Source organism: Carlito syrichta, unplaced genomic scaffold (assembly GCF_000164805.1).
Source record: "Carlito syrichta isolate Samal-C Ts95f unplaced genomic scaffold, Tarsius_syrichta-2.0.1 Scaffold314811, whole genome shotgun sequence".
In the NCBI taxonomy this organism is placed as follows: Eukaryota; Metazoa; Chordata; class Mammalia; order Primates; family Tarsiidae; genus Carlito; species Carlito syrichta.
Genome location: NW_007258907.1, coordinates 414310 through 439328, shown reverse-complemented (window position 1 = coordinate 439328; position 25019 = coordinate 414310). Strand labels below are relative to the sequence as shown.

The 25019-nt window shown below is 38.8% G+C and overlaps 1 protein-coding gene across 1 annotated transcript in view; it reads right to left on the bottom strand.

The window, feature by feature from the left end:
• ANKFN1 (ankyrin repeat and fibronectin type III domain containing 1) overlaps positions 1-25019 on the bottom strand; it is a 294650-nt gene that overhangs the window by 24598 nt on the left and 245033 nt on the right. Inside the window, exons 8-12 of the mRNA XM_008072011.1 lie at positions 18346-18443; positions 15638-15728; positions 8276-8383; positions 862-961; positions 417-549 (exon numbers count right to left, since the gene is read on the bottom strand). Coding sequence (XP_008070202.1) covers positions 417-549; positions 862-961; positions 8276-8383; positions 15638-15728; positions 18346-18443 — 530 coding nt within the window. The remainder of the gene's footprint in view (positions 1-416; positions 550-861; positions 962-8275; positions 8384-15637; positions 15729-18345; positions 18444-25019) is intronic.

Sequence of the window (25019 nt, the reverse complement as noted above, 5' to 3'; positions counted from 1 at the left end):
GCATCAAAGCAAAGTAGGGAGAAGGAAACCTGACCCCTGATATTTGTTCTCCAGTCCATTTTCAGATACATGTAAAACGACTTTTTGATCTCTGTCCAACTGGAAAAAGATCTGAGTGCTAATGAAACAGTTCACATTTTAGTCTTTGCCAAATGATCCCATAACTCAGAATAGTGGAGACACAGTCTGACAGGATGTAAGCCTCTTCGCTTTGAAAATGTAGTGTAGACACTACTCTGGCTTTTTTTTTTCTTTTAAATAACATAGGGCATATTAGGGCTAGAAGGGACCTTTGAGATAACTTACTTCTACCCCAAAACTTTGATTGCTGGAGTCCCCTCAACTAAGGTTTTAGAGATTTATGTGGAGTAACATTGGTGCAAAGTGGGGAAAAATAAAATCAGAACTCAGTATACCTTCGTGAACCACAGAAAATCTTGTGTGATGGAACTGGTGTGAGAGTCATCTATTTCAACAATTGGTATTTGATCTTCATTGGTGACTAAGATATTGTCTTTGTAATAAAATATAACAGCTATGTAGAGTCCCCTAGAAAGAAAAAGGAAAATAAAATATTGTCCTCTGCTGTCTCTTTTACCAAGCTTGAGTCTTGGAAAACAATTTTTTTGCACATGATAAAAGATGAATTCAGAATATACCTAGGAATGTATTCCTGCTAAGTATCACAAGTTCACTGGCTAGAACGCAGAGAAATTACTGTCTTGCCCAAATTCTCAGGAGAAAAGTGAACTTTATTCTTTTAAACACAAAAAAGAAATTTCTATCAAGTTTCCACTCAGAATCAAAACCAGCTCATTCCCGAGGAGTCAAGACTTCTGAGAAAAACTACATAGGACCCACCGTTTTAAGGTCTTCACAAACTTGTTTGAGGAATGGAATAGGTGTTTCAGGCTCCTTGAGACTGACTGCTTGCGACCTGTGGTTTGTAATTTTGAACTTTCTGGAACATAAAAAAAATGTACATTTCAACTGACAGATCAACACTCCCAATCCCTTCTTTCTGCCTTTCCCTCCCCTGTCACCTCAGTGTCACCTATCCTTAGTTTCATGCAGAGATCCAGCTCATTCATTCCTACAAGAAGCTGCTACATCTTGAGATTCCAGGAGTTAACTCAATTAATGTGCACCTCCTCAGAAATGTTGGAGATAAGTAATATTTATAGCTCTGGGGGAAAACTACTTACTTGTTTTGTAGATACTCTCAGGATAAGTGATTTATTATAAGGTAGGATAAAAAGAAATGTAATCAACTCTTTTTGTCCTCTCCCAATTGCCTTTTGATATTCACATATTCTCAATGCTGGCAAAGGTCTCTGTTAGTCTACATATTCCATTATTTTTATTATAAAATAAATATAAGCCAATCTCAGAAAGTTTATAGGATAGAAAGAATTAAAAAACAAACAAAACAACATAACACCAATAGTACCCTATGACTCCTATATAACCACTGCTAGCATTCTGGGGTAGTTTCTTTTTTTTTTTTTGTAGTATATGTTACTTTACAAAAATAGTTGTAGGGATAGGTATGAATATCATTCTCATTATTCATAAGAAAAAACTGAGACTGAGAAGTGAAATTAATTGTCCCACTTTAAAAAGCCAGTATCTGGGAAAACAGACATTCATTTGTTGAACAAATATTTCACTACTATGTTTGAGGCTCTAGTTACATCAGTGAACAAACCATTCATCGCTTCTGTTCAGGTCTTTGTTTATAACCTGGAGCTCTCACAAATAAAGGTAGTAGACTTCCTATACTTCCTATAATAATCTTCACAAACAATGCTTTATGGAGCTGCTCACTGATTTCACTTCTCATATTCTGTGTCATGAAGGGAAGCTGAGGTTGTTGGTATCATCACCAAACTTGTGACAGACATGTTACTGGAGATAAGAATATGGTCCACATCATTGCTGTCAGACATAGAAACCTGGGCAGGTGGTCCAAGGCAGAGGCCCAGTTTGGCTTTGCCTGTGATTATATAGGAACAACTTGACTGACATAGGCATTCATGTAAGTTTCAAGCTTATGCTGTAATGGTTACTCCTGGCAAAACAAAGAACAAGCACTTTTTCTGGCTTGAACATGAGTTTGGCAGCTTGAAAATGATGCTGGTGGGACTTCCTGCTAAATGCCACATAGTGACATTACATACTACTCTCTCAAAACCTCTCTACCAGAGTAGAGATTAAGAAAAAAAGGAAACAACATAAATCTGTAAAGACAAAAAGATAGGAGAGGAGACAAAAGCAAGTACATTTTGGTAGCTGGAAAGTAGAGGAACAGATGGATTTAACAGACTTGAGAAAGATGAAGCCTAGGCCATCAGTGGAGAAAGCTGAGAAGTAACCTGATACACCTCATGGGCACCATGGCCTGCTGGAAGTAGAAGGTGAGTGTGAACTAAAAATCCGAGGATTTGTTGAAGTCTGTTTAAAAAACAGTTAGACTCTTAGATCTCCTCCCCTACTGCATAGCTGGGCAAATACCTCTTCCTCATTCTAGATGAGAGCTAGTGACTTATTCTCTGGAAAGCAAAAACAAATGAAACAAACAAACAAAAAAACCTCAAGTAAATAAACCCCACTCCATCCTAGAAACAACAATAGAGATCTCTGGAATGGGAGACATCAGGTACAGAGGATACTGGGAATTTCCCAATGAAAAGGCAGTGCCTACAGTGAAGTCTCTAAATAAAGAGCCTTATACTTGAACTTAGAACTTCCAAAGAGCTATTGATTTCCCTTCTCTAAAATCTGACAAACATCCAGAGATAGTCAGGCAGTTGAGAAAAACATCTAACATGAAATACAAAGGCCAAAAATAAACAAGAGGACAACTTAGAGGAGAGAGAGACTATGCTGACAAAAGGAAATACAAAATTAAACAAAGTCTATCTTTAATAGTCTAAGAGGTAAGAGAAGACATTGCCTCCTTGTAAAAGGACAGAAATCTATAAAAATAATCAATGAGAGAGCTCAAAAGAGGGCAATGGCAATTAAAAATATGTTATCAAAAGCTGAGAAACCCAGTTGAAGGCTTAGCAAATAAGGTTGATGAAATTTTCAAGAAAGTAGAGTACACAGATATGAGGGTGGAAAGTAGAAGAAGAAGGGAAAACAAATATACAAACAAAATCAAATTAAAGGACTAGTGTAGGAGATCCAATAGTTGAATAACCAGAGGTCTAGTAGGAGAGAGGAGGGGAAAAGAAGGAGAAGAAAAAAATAAATATATAAATAAGGTGAGGAAATGTTCCACAATTGAAGAGTATACATTTTCCATATTAAAAGGACTTTCCAAGTGCCCAGTAAAACAGCAGACACTAAGGCACGTCACAGTAAAATTTTAAAACATTGGAGTCAGAAGAAAACTAGAAACCTTCCAGAGGGGGAAACAAACACAGGTTTCGTACAGAACTTCTGGAACCAGATGGCATCAGACTTCTCAGCCCTGAAAGTTGGAAGACAACAGTGCCTTCAAAATCTGAAAGAAAATAATTTCAACCAAGAATTCTCTATCCAAATTCTTGAATAAATGTTAATTGTATAAATAATTTTTAGACATGTGGTGTCTCAAAAATTATTCCCAACCACCCTCTCAGGAAGCTACTTCCTTCTCACGAAGGGCTCCAGCAAAGTGAGGGACTCCCAAGAAAGAGGAAGACCTGGGAAACAAAAAGAAGAAATCCAATATTGGAAGTGGTAAGAGAGTCCTCATTACAGTGGTAAAAGGTGACTCCTGGTGACAAGGTGACAGATGTATACTAGGGATGGAGACTGGAGCAGGACCCAAGGCTCCATGAGAGAGGTTTCCTTCAGAAGATGCAATGGAAACACCGAATGTATCTGATTATATTGAGAGAAGATTGATTATATGGAGGGAAGATTGACACAACTGGAGAATAGTTTGGGGATTAATTCTTATAATCACATAGAAAAACAAGCAGACACACATAATAAAAGATTATTATTAACTACTAGGGGAAACAGAAAGCTATCCAGGAAAGGAAAATAATCATAAAATTTATATTATTATAATGTAAACAGTAAATGTAGATCTTACTAAAGGAGAACTCTTATACTAGGAGAATGAGAAGATTGGAATTGTGTGTCCACATAAAGGGTGGTGGGGTAAAGATAAATACATTATCATTTTCTTTAGTTGAGATTATGTCTGTAATTTAAAATAACAGAAATATGAACATGTTATTTAGAGACATGAAGAAAACACTTGAAAATTAGCTAAAAGTTAATTTTTTGTGGAGCAAAAATGGAGGATGAAAGAATTTAAAAAATAAAGCAATTTTGAGCTCTTACGCCATTCAATCCTCAATGAATGAATGAGGTATATATAATTAGTATAAGCATCTTACGGATTAGTGAAGTACAGCACAGAGAGGTCTAGGCAACTTGCTCAAGGTCACACAGCTAGAAAACATCAACCCTAGATCTGAACTTCAGAATCTGACTTCAGAGACATAGTTTTATATATATATAAAACTATATAACATATAAAAATGAGGATTAGACTAAAAAATTTACACTAAAATAAGGAGAAAGGAAAGAAATGCTACTACAAATTGAGAAATGGGTCTGTGCAAACATTAACTGTTTCATGTCTCTTTCATTCTGGGAACATGGTAGAAACTATACTCTGGAGCCCTTGTAGTGGAGTGAGGGTTCATGACCAGGTCTGGTTAATGAGTTTTGAGTGTAAGTTACATGCATAAAGTCTTGACCATATGGAGCCTTCAACAGTTTCCTTCCCCTCTCCTATAGTTGCTGGCAAATATTTTCAGAAAGGGTGATAACAACACAGAAGGAGAGCTCTGGCTGACCAGTGGTAGATTCATAGCATGAGGGAGAGATAAACGTTTAGGGGAGCATTTGGTTACGGCAGCTGAGTATAGCCCATCTTGACTAACATATGGTTTAAAATCACTTCTAAGAACCACTGTGGCTTCTATACTGCACTTCTCTGCTTGGTTCAGGACTATGGAGCAAAATCCATTTTCTGGATGCAGTAGTTCTGCAGTAGCTTGTAAGTGCAGGGGTTTATTTCATTTACATGGGCACTTGCTATATTACCTACATATCACATAGTAGGTAGTGTTTCAGTTAGTGTTATTATTATTATTTTGAGAAAGCAGGATTTATTGAGAGGATCAGAAACTCTCCCACAGTGGGAGGGGACCCGAGGGAGTTGCCCAGTTAATGTTATTTTTGAAGTTGAATACTTGGATACCAATTGAAATGCACCCCTATAAGTCACTGCTATGATGAACATGAATGGCTTCTTCATATTGCAATTCATTACATACTTCAGTGTAGTAAACTTGTGAATGAACAAGATAGCGTTGAATTTTCTTTTTTCTTTTTTACATTGGAAGATACATTTATTTAAAAAGTAAATTAGAGAGAGAGAGAGAGAGAGAGAGAGAGAAGATTTACCTCCCCAAGGTAGGGGAGGGAGCCAAAGCTAGGAAACATGGTGGCCATAGCTCAAAGAGCCATGTGGCTACACTAGAGTTTAACAAAGCAATGGCCTTCTGTTGAATTTTTATTTCAATACAGTACATGCAGATTAGCTTTGGCTAGTCTTTAGTCAAAATGCAGAAATTAATGTGGGATTTGGTACCTCTTATTTAGGGTTTGAGGAGGAGAAAGGATGCTTTACTGTTATTTATGTATTTGGAATTTGTTATATTTTTAGTGAGTACTCAGGATTCATTATAGTAGAGTCACTGACTGTACTTCACTTCTAGGATATATCCATAAAGTGCTGAGGATGAAGAGTGGCCCCATTATTCATCTGGAAGAGAAAGGAGGAATAATAAGCTACATTTTGCCAGGCACTTCACTGGTGGCAAGTAAATTTAATCCATTATCTAACTTAATCTTCATAGCAACCCTGCAAGATAGATCTTATTATCCTGGTTTTGTTGATGAAGAAGCTATGGCTCAGAGCAGTTAAATGCTTCTCCCAGTAACACACAGCTAGTAAGTGGTAGAATTGGAATTTGACATAATTACTTTTTCTAATTGTAAAGTTTGTAAAAGTTTATGTCCCCAATAAACCACATAGTATTTCAATGTAGCTGAATATTTTAAATAACAATTTTGTAGTTCATTGTAAGCAATACTTGTGTTCTCCTTCATTTATCTTTTTAAATTTAGAGTTAGGTTAAATTATCTTAGAATTATCCCTTTTTGTGTGAGGTAATTTTTTATTTTGGAATATTATAGGTCAGCATTTCCCAATGTTTGTGCCTTGGAAAAAAAATTCTGTGAAAGAAGTTTTATATGGCTAAAGAAGTTTGTAAAATGCTTATTGATCCAAGTTTAATATGTCTCTTTATTAGAGTCTTTAATATTTGAATGTACATATCACAGTTCTAAGAGAGGGATGCAGAATGCAGCGTTTCCCAAACTTATCTGACAAAAGAACCTTTTCAGCTGAGCATCTGTTAGGACCACTGTTCTTTGAAACACTTTGAATATTGTTTAAATGTCCAGAGTACATTTTATATAAAAATATTCTTCCTTTTGGGAAGTTCTACCTTATGCCTTACTTAAATCTTTCCTGATATTGTATGTATATTTACATTCCTGTGGGGGGAAAAGCATGTATATGACATAAGTTGAATAGAAACTATAGAAATAATTGGATCATTTAAACTATCATTTCTTGTTTTTTAGACAGTAATCCAGTTGTAATGGGGAGAGCATCTTAATCCTCAGATAATATAAAAGGAAAAATTCCTTGTTCTTATGTGTAGTTTCAGCTTTTTCCCTCTGATAAAGACGAAACACACAGTGGTTTCTGAATTGTGAAGAATCATAATCCAGTTGTTTTATTACCTTTGCTGCCATCTTTGAACTGATGGGCAGGGAAGCAATTATGAGGCAGAAGGTGAGAAAGGAGCCTGGTTAAGGGGGCCCTGAATAATAGAGAACTGAGTGCACTTGGGTCAGTGTGGGATGCTGAAGGGCCCAGTCTGGGTAAAGTCTTCACAGAGTTACAGGAATGAAAATCCCACTTGAGTTTCCTTCTCAAGCCACTTACTTGCACATTTACATATCCTGATGAACTGTTCACTACAAGAATATTATTTCCTTGCAAACACTTGTCTTCAGTTCTAGCTAGAGCTAACATTTCTAAAGGTCTCGCTTATCATAGCTGCACAGTAATAGGGAACAACCCTTTACTAACACTAACACTCAGCACAATTTCTTTATACCTGGTCCAAACACAGCTATTGTCGCTTAGTTTCAACTGTGGATTTCTTATCCAGCTGGACCAGCAGTGCCCTGAATCTAGAGAGTACAATGTGGTTGGAGATCTGATGGGGAGCATGCAAAATGAAAACTTTATGGAGGCTTTAATTCTCCAAATAAAACTAAGTGCCTTTTCCACGACTCATTACACAGATCAGAAATCTGACCCCATCCCATTTGCACAGCCCAAGTAGAAGAGAAGTTTTTGAAAGCTTCTCAGAGATTCTCTGGGGGTAGTTGGCAAAAGACTAGAGAATGTATGCTTTGCTTTCCCCTGAACAATGTTACAGAGGAGGATTAAAATTCAGGGTGTGACTGAAGTTCAGTGCCCAGTCCTGATGTAAGGGTGAGAGACACAAATGAAGTGTGGCAGGAAGACTAGACTTGGAACCGGAGAAAACCCAGGTTGGAGTCCTGATTCTGTCTCTTCCTAGCATTGTGACCTTGGACAATGCTACTTAGCCTCAGTGGTAATGTCAAAATGAGAATGAGAAAGAGATATTGGATGTGAAATTGCATTATGAACTATATTATTAATGGATTGAAGATTTATGATGATTATTGTTGTTGTAATTGCTTGAGCTTCTTCAGGGATGCTCAGGGAGTTTTCACTGAGGATGAATTCCCAAAGACCCAGCACTACTGAGGAGTCTTATGGAGGGACAATTTAAACAGAAGGGAACTAATGGCAGCTGCTGTTTTTCTTGTGCTTGTTTTTAAACTGTTCATAAGGAGAGAAGGAGAGGGGGAAGAGAGAGTGAGAGAGTGGGAAAGGACGGGAGGAAAGGAATAAGAAGTCTCTTCTGAAGGGTTAAAGCAAGATAGTACTGTAAAGTGATTCCAGATGTACAAATATTAATATCTCTCTCTCCCTGATGAATGAGAAGGTATGACCCAGTTAGGAAACTGCTAAAATTACCGGCGCCACCGAGACCTCAGTCGATGGCCCAGCACAGATTTTTATCCTTACCCCGGCAACTGTAATGCTGATGAAGGGCTCGGACCTGCTGCAGTAGACCTTCCAAAACTTCACTCTGTCCCTTGTGTCTGGGCTCTCTGTCGTCATAATCTTTCCAGTCTATTGAACAAAAGAAACAAACAGAGTGAATTTTTAAAGCAGAGGAGGCCTCTTCCCTGCCCTGCCTCAGGAGCCGGAGTTTTGCTCATACTACCCACAGACTCCGCAGATGAACACCCAGCACATGCAGGGCTAGCAGGCAATGCCAAGGATTTGGAAGCTGCCATTGTTCAGAGCCCTGTGCAAAACAGTAATTGTGGTTGGTTTCTTGTGTTGGGCAGTTTTAGGGCAAGATAAATGGTAATCGAAAGCCAAAAGAAAAATAGGAAATTTGGGAGGGCAGTCTCCCTGTTCCAATCTCTTCCCTGCTTTTAGCATCCCATATCCTAACAGTTCCTCTGCCACCTCTCCACTCAGCACCCTAAGTCTTTACTGGATTTTCACAGTAGGAAATAAAGGAGTGGGAATGTGCAGACTAGATGAAATCCACAGTTCCAATGCTTTTATTGTAGGTTTCACACTTTTGGCCAAATTGACATTTCTTTCCAAGGAAAGAGCCCATGTCAGATGCCAAGAAATGGAAATCTACATTTTGCTCTAATGAATGTCTGCTTTGGTTAGCTGGCACAGCAGCCCCTGCACATACTCTGAGCCACCAACCACCCTGTCTGCTCAGTCTCTAAATATACAGTATTAGCTTACATGGTAAATTTAAATTGCAATACCCACTGAGATATTTCTCCCCCTTCTATTTTCATTCCATTTGGCTATAATGATATCAAGAGTAATAACCCATATGGGACTAATGTCAAGATTGTAATTCTGTTGTCTCCAACTCTTGTTTTTTCTTTTCTTTTTTTTTTTTCAGGTCAGTCATTTCATACCATCCCTTCTTCCTCTTATTTTCTTTCCCCCACTTTTCCCTTCTGAACCTTTCAAAAGCAACAACTTAAAGTGCTTCTTAGTTGAAATGCTTTCTCTAAAATTGCTAGTCATTCTTCCCTAGAAAAGCCAGTTAGTTCACAAGTGTATCTTGAACTTAACTTGTAGTTGAACAAGTTTTAAATTCCTTCTCCCACAGATTTATTTTAAAATATGGAGTCTTGTCTCCTTCATTTAGAAACTTAAGTAGATGTCATGACAGCTAGTCAGGTAAAAACATCCCACAGTGGTTCCTCCGAGGCCCAGGAGTAGAGCACAGTTGGGAGGAGCACAGGTTCTGGGGTGAGATAAACCTGGGTATGAATGCCGGCTCCTCTGATTCCTAGCTCAGTGTCTGCAGGCGTCCTTACACTGACAGGGCCTCTACTTTCTAACATAAATGAAGATAGTATCTACTTTGCAGGATTTTTATGAGGATCAAATGAGAGTCATAGTAGATATCTGGCACAATGCCTTTTACGTGCCACTCATTCTGTAAATAATTACTTAAAATGAAGGGAATTCATGATGAAAACACCATTTCTTTTTGTTTTTGTTTTTTATGAGTTGGAGTTTCACTCTGTCACCCAGACTGGAGTGCAGTGGCTGCTCCCGGCCGCCGCAGCCTCGACCTGCTGGACTCCCGCGATCCTTCCACCTCAGTCTTCCAAGTAGCTGGAACAACAGGCGCGCGCTACCACGCCTGGCTAATTTTTTGATTTATTGTAGAGATGAGGTCTCGCCAAGTTGCCCAGGCGGGTCTCAAACCCGCAGGCTCAGGCAATCCACTCACCTCAACCTCCCAAAGCGCGGGATTACAGGCTGAGCCACCGAGCCTGGCTGAAAACACCATTTCTTACTCTATTAGATGATTGCCCATGAAACAGGGGGCCTCAGAGACTTTCTCATTTTTCTTACTTCCTATCCTTTCCCCAATGTACCGGTCTCTATTTTCCCTTTCAGAAAACTGAGGCCCAGAAATAACCATTCCAGCCTTATATTACCCAGCTTGATGGCATAGCCAGGACAATAATGTTGTCTCCTGACCCTTCATATAGTGCCCATTCATTATACCACGAACATATTTTTGTTTGCTTGTTTGCTTTTTTTTCTCTTGGGAAGGAGGGTCAGAAACTTGGTTGGAGTTTGTGTGATATGGCTTAATTGTGGTCAGCTTCAGAGACAGAAATTGGTATAGGTGCCTTTTCTAGATTCTTTGCTCCTTGTGGTCAAGAACAGTGACTTAATTTCTTTTGCCTCAGGTTTCTTCTCTGTAGTGAATTTTAAAGTCTCCTTTTAGGTTATTTGAGATTTAAAATAAATAATGTAAGTAAAGTCCTATCCTGGGCACATAAGAGATACTCATCAAATGTTGGTGAAGCATTGTGAATAACAGCATGATGGTATTCAGATGGAAGGGGATAGGGAAGGGTTTTTTTTACTGGTAAATTTGAAAATATTTAAGGAAATAAATGCCCAGTGGCCCTCAAACTATTTTTAGTGCCCCTGGCATCTGAGGAACACAGTGAGAATAAATGTTACCCTCACAGATTCAAATTCTCAAAGGAGTTTGTTCTTTTGGTTGGATGAATGTTTCTAAAGTGCTCATGATAAGATAAGCAAGGTTGTGTGTTTGAGTTAAGACTCCTGGGTGGCTGAATTACTATGTGGCCCTGAACATGCTAACGCATTCTAATGAGTGTTAATTCTGCCATCAATGCAAGGGGAGCTGAAATGGGTCTGCCTCCTTCAGCAGAGTCCTGTTACATCAGAGGTGAGCTTGATCTGATGACTTTATGATACATTAGAAAATTGCTAATACTAAATTGCAGTCCAAGTGAACACTGGACATGATGCCAAAGTTTTTGGAAAGAATGAGTTTTTCTCATAGATGTTTGGAAGGTTCTGACGACTACATAAAATAGGAGACTTTAGGGATGAGGGAGAAAATTGAAAATATATTAAGAAATCAGGAACCTGACAGGAATAAACTTAACACGGTAGGAAAAGAGCAGATTGTGCCACATAATACAGTTCACTGTTCTGGTAATGAGACACTTCGACTACAGCACAATGTAGAGCTTACATTCGCTGGCGATATCAGGATTTTCCTGATGGTAACTCAGACAAGCCTGTCTGGGTCCTTTTCTCTTATTATGTACCATATACCATAACATAAGTCTATAAAAACACATTAAGGCCTTTTGTAAAAATATAAAAAAAGTTTTATAGCTTACTGGAACATATGACCAAATTTCCAATTACTCTGTCATGTTAGAATACATTGTCCTCTAGTAAATATCTGAATACTGATATATGTTACATCACAATGTCATACTCTGTTTCTAAATAGAACAGGAGAGTTTTTATATTGTTCAAGTGATATGGCATGTCTGCAGCAACTATGAACGGCATGTTAGCGTTTTAGTGTTTTGCCAGTTATCCCTACTAATCAAGCATACTGTTTTGGAAAGCATTGCCATTTGATATGTTAATTACCAGTTAAAAATGACTCCCCTAGTCCTGAACACCTATTCTCATCATTCTGGAGATAGCATTTCAAATAGGCTGTAAGAAACAATATCTGAATAGAATTTGCAGTTTAAGGAACCTGAACATCTGCCCTTTGTCAGTAAATGCATCTGTGAGAGAGGAACCCAAAAAACCCCAGAAATTATTTATAAAAAATTGTGTATTTATTCTTGCATGTTTGAACTTCAGTCATCTTCGAAGTACTCTCCATTTGAGACAACACACCTATTGAGATGCGTTTTCCATTGCTCAAAACAGCTTTTGAACAATTTTAGTGCTTCTACTGTTTTTTTGTTTCATCTCTTCCACATCGGGAAAATGTTTCCCTTTGAGGACTTTTTTCAAAGGGGAAACAAACAAACAAAAAAGTTGTTCAGGGTGAGATTGGGTGAATAGGGTCGGTGGGGCAAGGGAGTCATGTTGTTTTTTGTCAAAAACTGCTGAATATTCAGCGTGGTATGGGCAGGTGTGCTTGTAAATCACCCATCATAAAATAGGCAAACGAATTAAAAGAGTCTCCAAAAAAAAAAAAAAAAAATCATTGAGGTGGAACACAGCCTCTCACAACACTAGCTGGTACACTGATGCCAGTGGGTTCCTAGACTTACCTAGGGGAGGAAGCCCATACCTCAGGGGGCCTGCCATCCAGAAGATAGTTCTGGTTTTCTTTGAGTCCCCCTTTATATATGCAGATATAAAATGGGGTATACGTTTGGAGTGGGGTTCCCCCTGCCTCACTTTCAGGTCAACTGAGACTAGTATTTTTGGGCATTTGTATCCTTTCTGTCCCTCCAATAATACATACTCACTCCCCTCACCCCTGAGAATGGGATTGGTTCCCTTACTATCTTTTTTTTTTTTTTTTGAGTTGGAGTCTCTCTCTGTCACTCAGACTGGAGTGCAGTGGCCGCTCCCAGCCACTGCAGCCTCTACTCACAGGGCTCAGGTGATCCTTCCGCCTCAGCCTTCCAAGTAGCTAGAACTCCAGGCACATGCTACCACGCCTGGTTAATTTTTTGATTTATTGTAGAGATGAGGTCTCGCCAAGTTGCCCAGGTGGGTCTCGGACCTGCGGGCTCAGGCAATTCACTCACCTTGGCCTCCCAAGGTGCAGGATTACAGGCTGAGCCACCGAGCCCGGCCTCCCTTACTATCTTAATCTTGAAATTCCCAGTTTGCATTTCTGATAAGTCTTCAATTAAAAAGACATCCAAATAAGCTTGAAATAATGAAATCATCAAATGCAGGGATGTCAGGAGTCTTAGAGATATCTGGCATCGGTGGTCTAAGGTCCTGTCTGAGTTGGTATAGCTATCAGTATCCACCAGAGATAGTAGTCAGGCATGGTTGGCTGGGTCTTTTTTTTTTTTTTTTGAGTTGGAGTCTCACTCCTTCGCCCAGGCTGGGGTGCAGTGGCACATTCACGGCCACCCCAGCATCGACCTTCTGGGTTCCAGCGATCCTTCCGCCTCAGCCTTCCAAGTAGCAGGAACTACAGACGCGCGCTACCATGCCTGGCTATTTTTTTATTTTATTGTAGTGAGGAGGTCTCAGCAAGTTGCCTGGGCTGGTCTCAAATCCACGGGCTCTGGCAGTTCACTCGCCTTGGCCTCCCAAAGTGCTGGGATTACAGGCTGAGCCACCTTCCGGATAGCAAGGCACTAGTTACTAGGAGACACGTCAGAGCCTTGACTAATTCAGGCTTGAATCCTGACTCAGTTATATATCAGTGTTGTGACCTTGGATAAGGCAATATTCTCTGAATCCCAGTTCAGATGTTGAACTCCGTATGTATGTGCCTCTGTGTTTATATTTCCCTCAACAGTAAAATGAGTCTAATAATAAAAATCACTTTAATAGGTGTGTTATAAAGTTAATCCATGTAAAGATTAATAATGCCTTTCATATGAGTCTTTTAAAGATTACCTCTCATGTTGATAGTGATGTGGATGATAGTGACAATGATACTTATCCACAGACAAGAACAATGATGGCAAGATTGCTGTGAGGATTAAGATACACTAAATGAGACTTATCAAGACACAGACACACTTACCTAATTATACGCAAACCTACAGTTTAAATGTTGTGTGAAAAATTCCCATATTTTTGCATTTTTAAACATAAAACTTACATTATAGGCATTTTTTCCACACAATGAATGTCTTTAAAAAAATTTTTTTTTTTTTTTTGAGTTGGAGTCTCACTCCATTGCCCAGGCTGGAGTGCAGTGGCACACTCACAGCCATTCCAGCGTCGACCTGCTGGCTCCTGGATCCTTCTACTTCAGCCTTCCAAGTAGCCGGAACTACAGGTGCATACTACCATGCCTGGCTAATTTTTGATTTATTGTAGAGACAAGGTCTTGCCAAGTTGCCCGGGCTGGTCTCAAACCCGCAGCCTCAGGCAATCCACTCGTCTCAGCCTCCCAAAGTGCTGGAATTACAGGCAAAGCCACTGAGCTCGGACAAAAAAAATTTTTTTTTGAGTTGGAGTCTCACTCTATCGCTCAGGCTGGAGTACAATGGCATGCTCACGGCCACTGCAGTCTTGACCTGCTGGGCTTAGGTGATCCTTCCACCTCAACCTTCCAAGTAACTGGAACTACAGGCATGTGCTACCACGCCCAGCTAATTTTTATTTATTTATTTATTGTAGAGACACGATCTCACCAAGTTGCCCAGGCTGGTCTTGAACCCCTGAGCTCAAGGAATCCTCTCACCTTAGCCTCCCAAATTGCTGGGATTACAGGTTTGAGCTACCACACCCGGCTCAAAATTTTTTAGTGGTTATATTTTGTTTGTAGTATTGACATAAATAAAGAAACATCATACTTTACTTACCATTAAGTTAATATTGGATATTTGTTCTCCCTACCACACATAATTTTTTGCTGCTATCAACATATGGCTCTAGGATACATCATTGTACAAAATTGTGTCTGTTTACTTAGGTTAGTCTTCTAGGTGTGTGATTATGGAGTAAAAGGAAACAGATTTTCTTAAGGTGGTGATATAATACAGTAAATTTTGTTCCATAAAGGATGTAGCAGTTTGTACTCTCACAGGAAGCATATATCATTTTAAACTATCATATTAGTGAAGTTTTTTTTAAAAATGAAACTACAATTCAGAGTATTGGGCTTATTTCATAGAAGAGCGATCCTAAGCTATGTCTGGTGATGTTTGTTCTGGTTAATTAAATGTTCTAGTCAATAGTGAGTGACCAAACATACCAGGCATAAATTACTGATTTTCAAATAATTACAAGAGGCCTTTGCTCGGTTTCTCAGCCACCACTGCAAATTTTATAGATTATATTTATAGCAGGGTATCTGTTAGTAGAAAAGCTTTGTTTTGTTTTGTTTGACAGTGTCAGATAAGTAGGATTTGTTAGGTTTTATTCTCTTACCAGATTGGTGTGGATGTGTCTGCTGAGAATGAGGAAGGGAAGATAAGAGCTACAGTTTAAATGTTATGTGACTATATGTACTCTGGGCCAGCCACTCCTGCTGTGTCATCTCTTTCAATCCCCACAAAAGCCCTGTGAAAGGGTATGACTAGACCCATTCTACAGATGTTGAATTGAGGCTCAGAGAGCTTAAGCAACTTTTGAAGGTCACACAGATGATAAAAGGTATAATGAGTATCAAATTCGGACTTTCTGTTCTGAATTCCCTCTCCTTTCATTTCAAAGAGCTGCCTCTCCAGGACCATTTCTGCAAAGGGATTATTCATTATGTGGCCTAGATGCTGGCCTGAAAAGGTCTCTTGGTTACAAGCTGTGGGGGAAGAGAATGGTAACGGCACCCTGAGGATGGAGTTGTTGCCATGCTGGAGAGAGTTCACAGTCACCACCTACTAGAAGGAGAGGCACATGCTGGTGTTGTGGTCTGAGCAGGTCCCCATCCTTTCATGTTATAGGCCGAGACTTGAACAAAATATTGTTGTCCCTGCAAAGTATTGAAATAGAATGACATATCAGGCGTTTTATTTCATCACTCTTACCCTTGACATAGATCTCAACTCCTCATTCCTTTGGAACTGCATTTCCCACACTTTAGCATTCTGGCTTTTTTGTTGTTGTCGTTATTACATCATAGATGTTATTGTAACTATATTTGAAGTGCCCTCTTGGTTTCTATGTACTTTCTTTTTTTCAAAATTTAAATATCATAATTACTTTTCCTGATCCCCCCCAAAATTTTATGCCAATTTTTAAAAGCTATGCAGTTCCACAAAGTTTACCAAAACCAGTAATCCCTCACTCTTATCTCATTCTCTTTATTTCCCCCTCCCTAGAGGCAACAACCTTCACATCTTTTAGCTGATCAACTTGCTTTAGAAAGTTAAAAAGTGTTAATAAGTATCTTTTCAGATTAGTGCATTAAAGAACGACTTCATTCTTTTAGTAACTGCATAGTACTTCACTGTGAGCAAATATCACCAGTTATTTAACCAGGCCCTAACTGGTTGACGTTTCAATTATTCTCACATTTTGTGTCATAATAAATAATCCTGTAATAAATATTCTTTACTCAGCTGCTCATTTTAAAAAATTAACTCTTTGGTATGGCTTCAATTTTAAAGCTAATATTAAAACAATGGTTTATATTCTTCAAGGCCTTTTTATAAAGGAATTGTTGTGTTTGCTGATAATCTTAAAAAAAAATTTTTTTTTTTTAAGTTGGGGGTCTCCCTCTGATGCCCAGGCTGGAGTGCAGTGGCAAGATCATGGTTCACCACAGTCTTAACCTCCTGGGCTCAGGCAATCTTCCCACATCAGCCTTCTGAGTAGATGGGACTATAGGCAGGTGCCACCACACCCTGCTTATATTTTGATTTTTTGTAGAGCTGAGGTCTTACTATGCTGCACAGGCTGTTCTCAAATTTCTGGGCTGAAGCAATTCTCCTGCTTCATCTTCCTGAAGAGCTGAAATTATAGGCATGAGCCAATGTGCCTGGCTTACATGATTTTTATATTTTGCTTTGAGAAGCTGAAAAGTTTTGGTTTTTTTTTGATAAACCCAAAAGGGTATTTGAAAAGCCAGTATTTGATGAAACATTGCTTGCAAAAATTATAAAATGGTATTTGATGTTTAAAAAAAGACACATCAATGTGGAGCCATTGCTAGAGATTTAATAATATTGATCTTATTAAATCATATAGTTAATTTTTTTAACATTAAAAATGGGTTTCTAGTCACCTGAAGTTTACAGAGATTGTGTAGAAGTGTAAATCTACTTCTAGGCTTTTATATGGTAAGAATGTGGCTCATTAGGTGGTCAAGGGGAAAAATCCCTATAGAAATTAGTTCAGATATGAGAGAAACTCTTTATGGAGTATTTTCCATTTTTATCACCATATCGCTTTTTCTTTTAAGCAATGGTTCCTAGGGTTCCTTTTGGCCTTCTTCCATTGAGTGAGCCATAGAGTTGGAAGCAGTCTTCTACTGATAGCATCTCTGAGGGCCACCCACTCAGGGCTTTGTTTGCTCTGGTAATCCACAGTTCTGGCCCCTCGTATAGATATGCGATTAGGACTAAAACTCAGGATTCTGTAGTGGTTACCTAACCACCAAGAATTCCTTTAGAATAAACTGGTTTAAGCTTGAAGAGATGCGGCCTAATGCATCTTTTAAATGGCTGGGTTGCAGGATTATACTTTACAGATAATTGTTTTGATTAATGTTTAAGAAAACAACAACAAAAAATTATCCTTCCATCTCTCCCATATGAAAGTCCTAAGATATTAATTATTTCAATTGGATCCCAAAAGTAAAGGTTTCCATAAGTTTATATTAAAAATATTTTGAGAAAAAAATTTTTATATTTTGCATTTTAATTGCTTGAGGAAATACAAGATTTGTTCCAGTTTGAACTGATTTGCAAAATGTTTTTAATTTTTGCATTTTATGTGCTCATATGGTTTATAATTCTATAAATAATTAACTTTTGAGTTTATATCAGTTAAGAAAATAAGCATAGTTTGTTCCAGTTTTTCATTCACAGTTTAAATTTGTTTAGGTTACTGAAAAATATAGCTCCACCATATATAGTTTCTTTTTGTTAGAGCATATTTAGACAGTTTTTTTTTTTTAAATCAAGGGAAAAGGATTTCTCTCAGGAAATTGTGTGACTGCAACTGATGACTGATCTCAACTAAGGCTGAGGCTGTGGGGGTGAGGGTGAGATGAGGCTGTTATTTTTACCATCAGACAGGGAGTCAAAATTGGATCTCTTAGAGCCTTTGATCCCCCCTCCTACCCCCAAGATTAGACTGTGATCCAGAAAGCAGCAGCTTTCAAGGCTTGTATGAGGCCAGTCTTTTTCTGATCTCCTTAGAACATGGCAGTTTACAAAGTGATTCATGCTGTCTGCTTAGTCTTTTATGAAATTCAGATTATGGATACCAGACATATTGGGCTTAATGAGTGACAGTTGTTGCCAGAGGACTGGGTGTTGGCTGTTGCTTCTAGAATAGGCAATTGCCACCAACTTCCCAGCACAAACATCAGTGATAGTGAAATGGGAAGTTTACTGGGGGAGGGGTGGGTGGGTTGCATTTACCGTCCTGAGTCCTGTGATTGTGCATCTCAGAGCCTGCAGGTTATCCATGATGATTTCTCCAGCCAAAGGAGAAAGGTCTTTAGATATGCTCCATTCCACTGGAAGGAGGGTGAGGGGGAGAGAAAGAATAAAATTCCGTCATCTACCAGAATCACTATAGAAACTCTAGAATATATAATCCCTCTCAAGAACAGTAAGTTAACCCTCCCTTCCTTATATTGGTACATCTAACAGTCAGTCCTTCTTTGGATGTCAAGTCAGTTTTCAAGTTCATAATTATTTTTTAAAGGGAAAGTAGCAAAAATAAAAATGTATAAGGTTTTTAAATCTTTATAGGTACTACTATAATGTATGTTGTGGAATAAGTACATTTATGTGATGCTCTTTTTCTTTCTTTTTCTTTTTCTTTGAGTCAGAGTCTCACTCTGTCACCCAGGCTGGAGTGCAGTGACACGCTCATGGTCACCACAGCCTTGCCCTGCTGGGCTCAGGTGATTTTTCTGCCTCAGCTTCCTAAGTGGCTGGAACTACAGGTGCATGCCATCATGCTCAGCTAATTTTCTGATTTATTGTAGAGGTGAGGTGTCGCTAAGTTGCTGGTCTCAAACCCCTGCTCTCATGCAATCCTCTCGCTTCTGCTTCCCAAAGTGCTGGGATTACAGGCATGAGCCACCATGTCCAGCTGAAGTTCTTACGTGAGATATAAGTTATATTAAATATGTAGCCATAGGGCCATTGCTGTATAAAGATACATTATGTATGTGTGCATGTGTGTATGCATATGTGTATATATACACGCACTCAGGCCCATTACTTGTAACAGTTCATTGTATATAGAAGATAAATTATTTACTGTGTGTGAGAAAAGAAAGGTCTATTAGCTCATTGCTGTCTGTTCACTCTCCAAGTCTGGCTTATGCTTCATCATTCAACTGAAATTGTTCTCTTAAGGTCCAGTGATATTTTCATACCAAATAGAAAAGCTTCATTTCATTACCCTCACCTTATCTGGCACTTCATTCTGAAAACATTTGCTTCCCTTAGTGTCTTGTAAACTACTTCCTTCTTCTTCTCATCTTCTCCCTGATACCTGGCTTCTCGTAGGCTTCAGGATCTGGGATTTGTGGATGACCTGTTCAGTGTTCTTCCCCCCAACATCCTCGAGGTGGGTGTTTATTCCCAGTCAAATCATCCACATTCTAACAATTCATTTTACTATGAGACCATGTTCTTTCATTAAAAAAGATAAATTGTGCATCATCGGTAAAAAATGTCTTAAGTAACAGTTTACACATGGCAGGATTTAAGACAAGCAGAAATGAAGCAAGAACTTAAGGTGCTTAAGTCACATGGGAAACAAAGCCTCTGTGTTTTTAAACATCATGATGATATAGGTGTTAAGATTGAAATTATATTCTCATGGCACTTTAATACTTCAAAATCAAACAAATCAATCCCCAAGCCTACTGCTTCCCACAGTTCCTCTTCTTTAGAGTGGCTGCCCCTGCATCCTCCCCTCCTGTTCAGAACGTTCCTGGGCATCGAGCTTGTTTTCCTCACTGTTGAAGTTGCTCTCCTAAAATCCTAGTTATCTGATAATTGGCAACAACTTCTTTGGAAATCCTGCCATATTTGGCCTTCCCTACTTTTCTTATCTTCTTTCCCCTTGGTTTTGGTTGCACCTTCTCTTCTACTTTTCTTACCTTTTAACTGCCTCTTTCTAGACTCTTCTTGGCTCTTCCTCTTCTCATTATCTCTTTGATGTGAGTTCCTTGGGGGTTTGGTGTTTGGCTCTTTTTCACTCCACACTTGACCTTGGTAATGACCTTATCCGCTTTTATGGCTCTAACTATGAATCTTAAAACTGTGATTCTAGATCTAGCTTTCCTTGAGTATGAACTTCCTCCTGTAAATCTCTACTTGAGCATCTCCCACTCCATTGAGTATCCCCTAAGTACTTCTCTTTATCAAAATATGTTTCTCCTCTTGTTTTCTCAACTTTATCTAGTGGCACTGCTATGTATCTAGTCACCCAACCAAATCTCATTAATACTTGCCTCCCCTTTCCCCCAATTTCTCACAATCAGTTGATCATTACACCTAGTAGTGTCCACTTCTAAAATGTCTCCTATAAGTTCCCCTCTTCTCATAGGACAATCACTCTAATTCAGGCCTTTATGAATAGGCGCATCGACCCTGTAATAGCTCCTATTTGATTTTTCTGCTTGTCTCCTCATCTTTACACATAGTCCTTTTATTGTTGTCTGAATTACAGTTTAAGAATTTTATTCCTCCACCTGAAATCTTTTCATAGTGTCCTGTTGCTTTGAAAATGAGTAAGAACACATTTAAAGACCTTCCCAGCGCCAACCTTATGCTACTATCCTCACTTCTTGCCATTTACCAGAATAAAAATTTGTTTTATAAGTCCCTGTTACCTGATTATTTTGTGTACTTTTCCACCTTTGTGTCTTTCACACATCTTTCAACCGTTGCTTGGTGAAACTCTACTAATCCTTTAAGACTTGGCAAAGTCAACTCTAAATTCCTCAGAAATAATTAATTAAATATACCTGTTTTCTGCTCCCAAAGTTCTTTGTTCATATAAAAACAAGATTTAGTACACTGAAGTATGTTTTACGGTATGTATCTCTTTCTCTTGCTGGATCAAGAGAAACTTGAAAATAGGAAAAGTTGTTCATTTTTCCCCCACTCTAGTACCCGAGTCCATGCTTGGTGCTTGGAGAGTGCTTACTAAATATTTACAAATCAAATACACACATACATACACACACACACACACACACACACACACATGCATACACATCTCCAGAATAGACTTTTTTTCAAACATGGAGGTATTTTTCTTCCACGTGAATCTTCTCCTTTTCCATTCTTTTTCCCTTTGAAACTCTCAGGCATGTTATGAAATCTAATTAGAAACAAATGATTAAGATTATATATTAACTCTCAAATCAGGTCTACACCTCCTTACAAATACATTTTCTAAAACACATTTATATTACATATAGATCATATATGTATGTATTTTTTCAAAATGTTTTATTCTGCTATGAGCTACTAGCTCTTGAAGAAGACAAACTTTGAAAGTCAAATTGGAGAGGGTTTGTAATCAGAGAATAATGTTACACCTAATTTTAGCCATAGAAAAAAAGAAATGATTGACAGAGTTATTACAGGCAAAACAAAATGAAAATGAGTAGCAAATGTACAAGGATATCTAGGAATAGCAAAGAATATAGGAAAATTTTGGAAACGGAAATATCTCTCTCTGGTTGCTATTGAGACAAGTGTGACTGATTGCTGTGGTGGAGCTCCAGGCTGAAGATTGAGAATCAAGACTAAGAATTCAGGATGACATCACAGAAGAAGAGCAAGAGATTAGTGAGAATAATTTCAGATTATTTGGCAAGTGATGAGTGAAAATTTGCTTAAAGACAAACAGCCCCATTACAAATTGGGCAGAAGATATGAATAGACACTTCTAAAAAGAAGACATATGAGCAGCCAACAGATACATGAAAAAATGCTCAGCCTCACTAGTCATCAAAGAAATGCAAATTAAAACCACATTTAGATACCACCTAACTCCAGTCAGAATGGCCATCATCAATAACTCAAAAAGCAACAGATGCTGGAGAGGAAGCAGGGAAAAGGGAATATTTTTACACTGTTGATGGGAGTGTAAACTAGTACTCCCTCTATGGAAAACAGTTTGGCAATTCCTAAAAAATCTAAAAATCGATCTTCCATATGACCCCACAATCCTCCTTCTGGGAATATACCTGGAAGAACTCAAAACACTGTATGAAAAAGATACTTGGGCATTCATGTTTATTGCAGCATTATTCACAATAACAAAAACATGGAACCAACCGTGCTGTCCTTCGAAAGAAGACTGGGTTAAAAAAATGTAGTACATATACATGATAGAATGTTACACAGCCATAATGAAGGACATAATTATGAACTTTGCAGAACTTGGATGGACTTAGAGTCTATAATACTGAGTGATCTATCACAGAAACAAAGAACTGAGTACCACATGTTCTCACTCATAAGCAGACAATTATCATAATACGGCCAGGCTCGGTGGCTCAGCCTGTAATCCCAGCACTTTGGGTGGCCGAGCTGAGTGGATTGCCTGAGCCCATGGATTCGAGACCCGCTTGGGCAACTTGGCGAGACCTCATCTCTACAATAAGTCAAAAATTAGCTAGGCGTGGTAGCGCACGCTTGTAGTTCCAGCTACTTGGAAGGCTGAGGCAGAAGGATCACCGGAGCCCAGCAGGTTGAGGTTGCGGTGGCCGGGAGCGCCACTGCACTCCAGGCTGGATGACACAGTGAGACTCCAATTCAAAAAAAAAATGAAAGAAAGGGATTGGCAGTAGTGGGAAACTGCCAGGGGGTGGGAGGAGGCATTGGCAGTAATGGGAAACTGCCAGGGGAGTGGGGGGCACACCTCATCAATAAGGGCATCTGCATAGTGAACATAATGAACATTTGTATACATAACCCTGAATTGTACTCCACATCTTTACAAATACTTTCCTTTTTTTTTTTTCAATTGGAGTCTCACTCTGTTGCCCAGGTTGGAGTGTAGTGGTACGCTCACAGCCACCCCAGCTTGACCTGCTGGGCTCAGGCGATCCTTCAGCCTCAGCCTTCCAAGTAGCTGGAACTAAGGCATGCACTACCATGCTCAGCTAATTTTTATTTATTTATTTAGTGTGGAGATGAGGTCTCACCAAGTTACCCAGGCTGTTCTCAAACCCATGGGATCAGGCAATCCACTCACCTTGGCCTCCCAAAGTGCTGGGATTACACTCCCCATCTTTAACAAAAATTAAAAAGAAAATTTCTGAGAAAACCACAATTTATTTTTGAAACTATTAACATTTTATGAAATACTTTTTACACAGCACGTTTCAGGTAGAAAAGAGGGCCTGACAGTGAAAAACAAACAAAAAATAGAAGTAGTTTTATATGGAGGTGTGGTTCTGCTTCGGGAGTTAACAGCAGTTTTTAAATAGTTAAGTCTAATGAGATATTATCACATATCTGAGTTTCTAAGGGGAAGGGGCTAAAGAAAGGGAAAATTCCTATTAATGAAAGAAAAATTCCCCATGTTGAAAGGGGCCAGTCTTTGCTAGGACTATCAACAGTTGTTCTCCCCCCCATGTACTTTCTTCAATATGAAGCCAAAAGATGAGAGTATCTGGTCATTTGAAGAACAGGGAGAGAAATAGAGAGAGCAAAAGTCACTCTGAGAGCAACTGAAAATTTTAAGCAGGCAACTCAAGACACCCAATTAATTTAGTCTGTAGGGAATGATACTCTAAGCAGGCAACTCAGCATGGTCTCTTTGGAAAGTTGTATGTAGGTAGCTTAAAGATGTGATGTTAAAGCCCTGAGAAAATCATTTATAATCCTGCTGTAAATCCCTGAAGGGCTGGAACCTTGTATATGAACTTTAAAACAATATAAAAACTTATAATTTTTAAGATAATGATCAGATAAACTGTTTCTACTTAGGTCTGGGACATAGAAGCAGAGCTTAATCATACAATGGCTTATAGAAGTTGAAAATTAGCAAGAAAGGCACAGATAAAACCTAGGTGTCAGTATTCCTTAAAATTTGGCTCTGGCTCAAACAGTGATTCATTATATTTATATAAGATAACTATGAATATTTTAGATGTTATTTTAATAAATATTTAATTTTTACCTAAATTTCAGAAATGTAGAGTCATTTGGGCAGGAAAATTCCAGCTGAACACCACCGTTACCTGATGGCAGCCATATAAAGTACAGGCCAAAATCCTTTTTTTTTTGAGTCAGAGTCTCACTCTGTCATCCAAGCTGGAGTGCAATGGCATGCTCATGGCCACTCCAGTGCCAGCCTGCTAGGCTCAGGTGATCCTTCTGCCTCAGTCTTCCAAGTAGCTGGAACTACAGGCAGGCGCTACCATGCCCAGCTAATTTTTTTGATATATTGTAGAGATGCAGTCTCACCAAGTTGCCCAGGCTGGTCTCGAACCCTTGGGCTCAGGCAATCCTCTTGCTTCAGCCTCCCATAGGGCTCTGGGATTACAGGCTTGAGCCACTGCACCTGGCCTACAGGCCGAAATCTTAAGTAAAAGATCTCCTGAAGTCTGGCCTTATCACTTTGAAATCTACAATGTCTAGAAAATGTCACAGAATCAGTGACAAGAATAGAAAATTCATATGTGTGGGTGAATTTTCAAAAGCAGAAAATTCAAAATGTTATGGTAGACAAGCAGATATTATAGTTCAAAGCTTAGACAAATTTCAAGCCTATGTGATTTATACACCCTGCTTTAGTTGATAACATTCAAGTCTCATACCAGCTTTTTGAGAGGTGAAGCCTATGCAAAAGGTAAAAGGCATAAAAAAAAACACCGCTCGAATATTTAATTAATTTCTATTCAATTGATTTTTTAAAAACTCCTAAAACCTGCTATTGTGCAGATTCTCCCTAAATCTCAATTGCCTCAAAGCCCAAAGTTGTTTTGTCCTGTTCACACCTCAGGAGAAGTATAATTCTTTTCTCTTGCCCAGCCTCATCCAAATCTTTCACTTAACCTCATCAGTCACTTGACCTCCAACCCTTTGCTTGTGCTGTTTTCTCC